The 8,667-nt window shown below is 34.1% G+C and overlaps 2 protein-coding genes across 3 annotated transcripts in view; one reads left to right on the top strand and one right to left on the bottom strand.

The window, feature by feature from the left end:
• LOC127732965 (sorting nexin-27-like) overlaps nt 1-8,667 on the bottom strand; it is a 279,861-nt gene that overhangs the window by 180,851 nt on the left and 90,343 nt on the right. The window lies entirely within an intron of this gene.
• Nucleotides 4-6,827, top strand: LOC127732991 (proteasome subunit beta type-2-like). The gene is made up of 2 exons (XM_052242248.1): nt 4-139; nt 6,156-6,827. The coding sequence occupies exons 1-2, from the start codon at nt 116-118 to the stop codon at nt 6,735-6,737; spliced, it is 606 nt and encodes a 201-aa protein (XP_052098208.1). The 5' UTR covers nt 4-115; the 3' UTR covers nt 6,738-6,827.

The following is an 8,667-nucleotide window of genomic DNA, read 5'->3' as shown; positions in this document are numbered from 1 at the left end:
CTACGCTGGGTCCCTGTCGAGTTTACTTCTCTGTCTACTACGCGCCACAGTCGAAGAAACAGAATTACGAATTTGTGCAAAATCACTTGCCGGCGGACCCGTTAAACACTGAAAAATGGAATGTTTAATTGGAATACAGGTTGTTAAATTAATCTGCAGCAATTCATATGAAATTTTCCGATGCAATGAACCACCATCAACAGCATCCAATGAATAATTAGCTCTGAACACAATGAAAATCTTTACACAAATCATCATTTTTATTAACACACATTTATTACACTAAAACCGACGTTTCAGTGATCGAAAACAGTCCTTCCTTGTGTGTGATACTTACAAGAAACAGTATGAAAGAAACTTAAATTCCAAACACTGTGTCCAGAACAACTTTAGTTAAAAAAAAAGGGGGGAATGTTACTAAAGGTTTTATAGATAACTTTCAAATTAGTGCATTTTCCTGTACATTTGCAATGTCACAATGCTTAGGTTTTAACATGACGTCTCAGTAAGAGTCGTTTGTTCATTTATTTCATTTACATTTATTGACTGGGGTCAACGTGTATCTCGTTTGAGAAAATTTTTTTGAACTTTGATATGGCATTGGTTAGTCGGAGGTTGCTCTGACGTCCAACAGCTGTTTTGCCAGACAACCTACGGGCACACGGTCCAAGCTTGTCTGGCAAAACAGTCGTTGGACGTCAGAGCAGGAACATACATATTGACGGGACTTGACACTACCTGATTATAGCCGATTTTATCGTCGGGTCATAGTTAATAAATGACACCATACGGTAATGGACATGTGTCAAATACGTTCTCACTATTATCTTAATAATTTCTGATAATATCAATAAAATGTCATTCAAACTAAGTAATAAGTGATGCCAGTGTATCGTACTTGTAATCTGTCACTTCAAATTTTTCATAGTCGCATTCATTTCATCACAGAAGGGTACAGAATGCAAACAGGGTTGTAAAAAAAATGTCACCGATGGCATGCCCAGTAACCGCCAATTTCACAAACCATTATAAAACACTTCACGTCAAATAAATCACACTTATAATTTTAATTGACAAAATATATCAATTCATTCTATTTGTTGACCATTTGGAATTATGTGGTTAATTTATTGAGCAGTTCAATAAGACGCTTCCAAAGTCCATAAATCTCGCTAAGTCTTGTAAAGTTCGAGATTTTATCAATTTTATACTGAAAAGCCTATCAGATTCATTTCCCGTTAGATATACTGTTTCCCAGGTCAGAGCAACCTCAGACTAGGTATTGGTCTACATATCAAAGGTTTTATGGGGGTAGCTCGAAAGACCGATTGACAGACTACATAATGGCAAAATAAAAATACTCATGATACTCTCAGACAAATAATTATATAACAGTCCAAAAAACACTACACAGAAAAGTAAAAATTGAGCAACACAAACCCAACCATAAACCAAATTGTGAAATTGTCATCGTATATTTGTTCCTTCTTGGAGAAGCTTGTCTGAAAACTTAGCTTTAAACATTACAATAATATCTGTTCCTGTTGGGACATGAATTTTATAGCCTTTAGATATCCTTTTAGGAGCAAATACTGTTATATTTCTACCAGTGGGAATAATATTCCAGGTAACCGTCCTTCCTATATCACCCTGCTCAGTCGCTCTGTTGTTCTCAGAACTGACCAGACATTATCAGCAACTATATAATGTGTGAGCTTCCTTTCATCAAGTGTAAAACTGTCTAAGGGCGGGGAAAAAAACAGTATTAAAACGATATACAGATTAGGCCAATTGAAATTATTTGGAAGATTTTCATCCCTGCCACTCCTCTGAAATCGTCCCACCCTGATTTATTTTATTTAAAAAAAATTACGATTTGCGAATATTAACACGGTTTTCGTATTTCTTCAAGTAGTTTAACCAGAATTATTAAGTCGATTTACCATGTGAGTAGGTTAGATTGATTACAGGAAGGGCCTGAAATATTCAGTTTACTGTTAATTAGCGCTGTAAAAAACCTCAAATCCCGGTACGTCACAAATTTCAGTGATTAGAAAACTGTGGATTTTTTTAATTTATGCAATGGCTTTGTGTCAGTAAATTTGATTTGGGCCATAAACCCCCATAAATGATATCCAAAGCACAAGAATCTTGACACACATTGGTATGATCAAACATGATTGGAGTAAAGAAATTGACCCTAGCTCAAAGTTTTGCAATATAATTTACACTGTTTATGATTCGTATATTGGAGTACAAAAGGTTGGCCAAACTGCCCTTATTTGTTGACAAAAACACAACATCCTCAGTCCCCAGCCACTCAGTAATGTAAATAAACAACTTTTTCTTTTGGTTCAATGTTTTTAGGTTGATGCATTGTGCATGAAAATGTTCAAAGCATTAAACTTAATATTCTCTACACAGTTTAGATTTTCATCTATGTTCAATCTGTACTCTAAATCAGACCAATGTGTACCATGATTCTTTCTCTTATGATATCATTCATTTAGGGGGAGGTAAAAAAATCTGATATGGATGGTTATTATTGCAAATTAGCTGACAGGCTTATATGGTGTTCCTGAAACTTGATATTTTATGATATCAATTTTGTAGAAAACCTGATAATCTATACATATTTCTTCCATTTGAAACTTATATTTGAATCAATGTCATCAGTCAGGGGTACAACTTAAAACAAGTGATTTCAGAATCACTTCTTCAAGTGATTTTGGCTGTGAAATATTAAAAATTTTCACAAAAATAGACACAGACTTTTTATAATCACTGAAACAAGTAATTTGAGAAGTTAAAATGTAATCACTTCAACAAGTGTTTATAAACATTTTCTTGATATTTTTCCCACAAGCTTGCTTTTTTTGTTGGTAAAAAGACAAGAATTCCATTGAAAAAAACAACTATGTACATGCAGAAATTGTCTTTTGCTTGATTAGCCTGTCAGTTTTTACAGTTTATTTAAAATATGCAAAAACTGGAATAATTTGTAGATCAGGACATAACCTTGAAGTAGATCATTATAACTCTAAAGAAAACCAATCAGGTTACCTAATATTGTTGACCTTTGTCTGATAGTAAGAGTAGTTAATGAATATTTGATTATAGAAAAATTCCCAAGGGTACTTTTAAAAGCTTTAGCACACTAACTTACTGTCCAAGCGCACTGGTGAAATTGAAATACAAAAGAAAGGGATAATTAGTTCTATGTAGGAAAATTAATGAAAAGTTTGTCAAAATATGGAAAATCAATGAAATTAGCAATTGAAGATCAAAGGAAACACCAAAATCACTTAAATAGGTGATAACTGAATTTATCAAATCACTGAAATAGGTGATAATGAAATCTCTTGTTTAAGTAGTACCCCTGACTGGTCATAGATATGATGATTTAGCACTGTGTCTGCCTTTCTCCCAACAGGGTTATAACTCCGTCCCATTATCACCGATGGATGAAAAGTTAACTCATTTTATATTAAGGCAATATTTTGAATTTTGATGAAATTGTGTATGCATTTAGAACTCATTGAACTGCATGTGAAAAGCAGATAAAAATGATAGTATTTACAATTGTATAATAATATAAATAAGGAGATGTTGTATGATTACCAATGTCGAATGAGATTCCAAATAATGAGGATGTAAGCAACTATAGGTCACTGCATGTCCTTCAAAAATTAGCAAAATATAAACCTATACACATATAGTTTATAGCTATAAAAAGACATGACAGGATCACAAGGACATGTAAAACAACTATTACAGCTGAGCATTTTTTTAAAGAAAATTATTCTCCATGTTATATGTGGCACATTAAAAAGGACTATGTTCAACTTTTCTTCCAGCATGTTTTTATATTTATGGGTTACATGATAGAAGTGAGCATTAGCTTACAGTATGCTAAGAAAATACATAATGTTTAATTAGATTATTCTTTTTTCAATTCATTAAGATTTATTCTATTTTGTTCACTTTACGCTGAATGATATAAAAGAAATAAAAACATCAACCATGTCAACAGCTCATAATTTAAACATGTTAAAAGCAAAATTCCCTCAAAAATCAAAGTGAGGTTTACAAAATGGGCAAAATTATGTTTTATTGCCCCCGCCGTAGCGGAGGGGGCATTAAGTTTTACCCGTGTCCGTCTGTACATCCCAAAATTTGTTTCTAATCTCAAACTTAAGTTTGCCTAAACCAAATGTTGTGAAACTTATACACAATGATTATAACCACAATACACAGATCAAGTTTGAATTTTGGTGTCGTCACTTTTTCTGTTCTAGAGTTATGCCCCTTTACAAATGGAAAAGTTGCTGAATTTTTCGTTTCCGTTCTCTAATTTAAGTTTGCCTTAACCAAATGTTATGAAAATTATACACAATGTTTATTACTGCAAAATCAGGATCAAGTTTGAATTTCACATTTCTAGAGTTATGCCCCTTTACAAATGGAAAAATTGCTGAATTTTTCGTTTCTGTTCTCTAACTTAAGTTTGCCTCACCAAATGTTATGAATCATATTCACAATGCTTATAACCACAAAACACAGATCAAGTTTGAATTTTAGGGGTGTCACTTTTACCTTTCTAGAGTTATGCCTCTTTCAAATGGCAAAATTCTGAATTTTTCTTTTCCGTTCTCTAACTTAAGTTTGCCTCAACCAAATGTTATGAAACTTTTACATAATGCTCATTACCACAAAACTCAGATCAAGTACGAATTTGGGTAGCGTCGCTTTTACCGTTCTTGAGTTATGTCCCTTTATAACAATATATGCAAGAGGGGGCATCATCTGTGTCCCATGGACACATTCCCCATTTATTTTATGAAATGAGTAAATGACTTATAGGGATGAAATATTAAGAGTATATGACTTATAGGGAGGAAAGAAACATTTATTAATTTATTATACTTCATGTTAAAATGCCAGATTTTGATTGGTTAACTTTATCCCATGGCTCAGTGCGAGACAATTTTTTGAATGTCACCCTCTTGTGCAGACCAATAAAAAGTAAATAATTTTAAGTACATGAATTGTCATCAATAATTTTAAAGACAATGCTCAAGTTCTACGTTTCTCCCTCAGACTTTTTTCATAGATTGTCAACATAAAAAAAAATGCGTTTTTGTTTACTTTTGTTGTTTTTCAAACATATGTAGTTACAGTTGACTTCATAGTCAATTACTTTCAATTTACTATTTTTAAAGACAATGATGACAGATTATTCAGTAAAATAAATTAAAAAACACAAAGCGTTGCCTAGGTTGACATTGTTTTCTCGGGGTAACAATCTGCTCCATCACCCACTTAGCTATGTGTTATTTAAATTTATTATACTTCAGGTAAAAATGCAATATTTTGATTGGCTTATACGAGGGTGTTAATTTACTCTATCCTATGGCAAATACTCTATTACCCTTCACGGAGACGCTTGATCAAGTGTGCGCTTTATTAAATACAAATGGTTGTTATGTACAAGACGTCAAAGTTTATTACTTTGAATTTGAAATTTAATCGACAGTAATAACAAAACATTCAGTATAATGAATAAATAACACATATCTGAGAGGGTGATAGAGCAGATTGTTACCCCTCAAAAAGACATTGTCAACCTTGGCTTCGCCTCAGTTGACAATGTTTTCTCGGGGTAACAATCTGCTCTATCACCCTCTCAGCTATGTGTTATTTATATAATGATAAAACTACAGTCCTCTTGTACCATGCAATGCTGTACAGTAACATTTGAATCACTTTGATTTACATTTCATATTTGAATGGTATTTGTTAAGTCTTGTGTACGGCTTACTAGAGGGTCGTAAAAGGGGAGGGGTTTGGTCTATTTGCACAGACAAACAGTAATAATACCGCCATTTCACTTTGCTTTTTTCCGAATTTGCATGAAACACAGTGAATAATGGGCTTCAAACACAATGACATGAAATGAAAATTGCAAACGTGCACAATAACAACCCTTTTCCACCCACTTACTAGAATGTTCACCAGAAAACCTCATTTACAGACATGAAGTCAACCACAGATATTAAGATATATAATACAGATATCTTTTATCTGTCATAATCTGTGTAAGTAAAGTAACCTTGTAGTCTGGTTAACACTAATTGAATGGAACTTTTTTACAGGGGAAAGATTTTGTGGTCACAGCTGCAGATACAGCAACAGCCAGAAGTATAGTCAGCATGAAACATGATACAGACAAGATGTTCAAGTTAGGGGGAAATTTAATGATGTTGGTTAGTGGAGAATCAGGTGATACTGTCCAGTTCGCAGAGTATATGGAAAAGAATATACAGTTATACAAGATGAGAAACGGTTATGAGCTGTCTCCTGATGCTGCTGCCAACTTTATCAGAAAAAATTTAGCTGATTATCTGAGAAGTCAGACCCCTTACCAGGTTAACTTACTGCTAGCTGGATGTGACAAGCAAACGGGGCCATCACTATATTTCATGGATTACTTAGCATCTATGAATAAATGTCCATTTGCAGCACATGGTTATGGAGCTTTTTTCTCCTACAGTATATTGGATAGAAATTACAGGGAGGATATAACTGAGGCTGAAGCTGTGGAATTATTGAAGAAATGTATAGATGAGATACAACTGAGATTCATCGTAAATTTACCATCATACACTGTACGTGTGATAAATAAAGACGGAATCAAAGACCTGCCAAACATATCTCCAAAGAGAATCCAAGTATAAACACATTGATCTGAACATGACCTTTCTTAACTAGTAATGTTTCCATCTTAAATGTTAGTTGTCATATTGATCATTACACAGTTTTTTTCATGCTTGACTTAAACTCTTCATTTGCCATGTAACCGCCTCGGTGGTCTTGTTGTAGCGTGTTCGCCTCAAGTGTGGGAGGTCATGGCTTCGAACCAAGGCCAGGTCAAACCAAAGACTTTCAAATTGATATTTGCTGCTTCTCCGCTAAGATGCAGCATTAAGGAGTAAGAGCAAAGACTGGTCTGCTCGGGGTTAGAATAATGTGTCCCAGTAAGGTGACATGTTTTCCTGCGGACTGTAACCTTGTCAAATAGCACGTTAAAAATCCAGCTCAGCGAGTTGGTCTCATACAAAGCAGGGTTCATATTCATATAACATTAACATGTTCTCGTCCTGAATATGCATATTAATTTGCTGCTGGACATTGAGCAGCCATCCATCATCATCATCATTTGCCATGTACTATAAGAAATAGTACTTTTTGCGTTTTACCCAATTATGATTCTGTTTTCAGTTGCGGTCCTTAAAAGTGTCTCTTCTCATATTTACAATGTATTTAAGATTTGTTTCATTTACCAAATTGTTAAATATAATAAAGGAGATGTGGTATAATTTCCAATGAGAAAACTATCCACCAGAGACCAAATAACATATTTGTAAGAACTGTAAGACAACGTACGGCCTCAAAAATTAGCAAAACCCATGTATGGGAGCGGCCAACCCTCAACGTGAGCTGGGACAGTGTTACAATAGCACAACAGAAGAACAAACTGTAAAAAACAATAAACAAACAAAAAACAGCAATGAAAGATAACCACAGAATTACAGATTCCTGACTTGGGACAGGCACATACAGAATGTGGATGAGGGGGGGGGGGGGGGGGGGGGGGGGGGGGGGGGGGGGGGTTAAACAGGTATGCAGGTGCCCAACTTTTGCATAACTATGGACAGTGGTGAAACAGCACAACATAAAAACAACCTATAAAAATAATTTAAGAAGGCCTGAACTCATCAGATTGATATAAAGCTCAAAAACAACTAACAACTAGACAAAGTGATGCCCCCGCACTCCACTCTGAAGTAACTGTATTATAACAAAGTCAGTGTAGGACTTTCTTTGAGATATTATTGTGTCTGGGAGACACAAATGATGCCCCTGCAGATGCAAAGTGTAATTTTAAAATACACAAAGTTGAGCATGGGAGCACATAGGTCTATGTTCACTGTAGGAGGAGTTATCCGGAAACGCTATTATGCAAGTATATACTCAAAAAATTACAATGTTCAACTATCTCCCAAAAGAGCAAATATTAATAGAAATCAAAACCCTGACCACATGCACACCTTCAATATATGTACAAACAGCCAGCAGAGTAAAAACTTCCTAGCATTCAAACTGTAGGAGTAATCCGGAAACGCTATGCACCTCTTATGCAAGTAAATACTCCAAAAAATGACAAAAGTTGAACTATATCCCAAAAGAGCAAATATCAATAAAAATCAAAACCTGGATGTTGTCTATTAATAAACATATATTTAGATTTCTGATTTTGGGCCCAGTTTTCAAGTTGGTCCAAATCGGGGTCCAAAATTAAACTGTGTTTGATTTCAACATAAATTGAATATATATAGGGTTCTTTGAAATGCTGAATCTAAACCTGTATTTATTTTCATTATTAATTAGATCTTACCACATTGAGGTCCAAAGGGTCCTAAATTAAAATTTTGTTTAATTTCATCAAAAATTGAATTCTTGGGGTTCTTTGATATGCTGATTCTAACAATGTTTTACTGGTTAAATCATATCTAATTTTATTGATTATAATTTGAAAATAGATGTAACATCATATCTAATTTTAGAGAACTATTTTTTAGTGGTTAAATCATATCTAATTTTAGA

Source organism: Mytilus californianus, unplaced genomic scaffold (genome assembly GCF_021869535.1).
Source record: "Mytilus californianus isolate M0D057914Y unplaced genomic scaffold, xbMytCali1.0.p SCAF_3, whole genome shotgun sequence".
Classification (NCBI taxonomy): Eukaryota; Metazoa; Mollusca; class Bivalvia; order Mytilida; family Mytilidae; genus Mytilus; species Mytilus californianus.
This window is presented reverse-complemented; position numbering and strand designations above follow the sequence as displayed.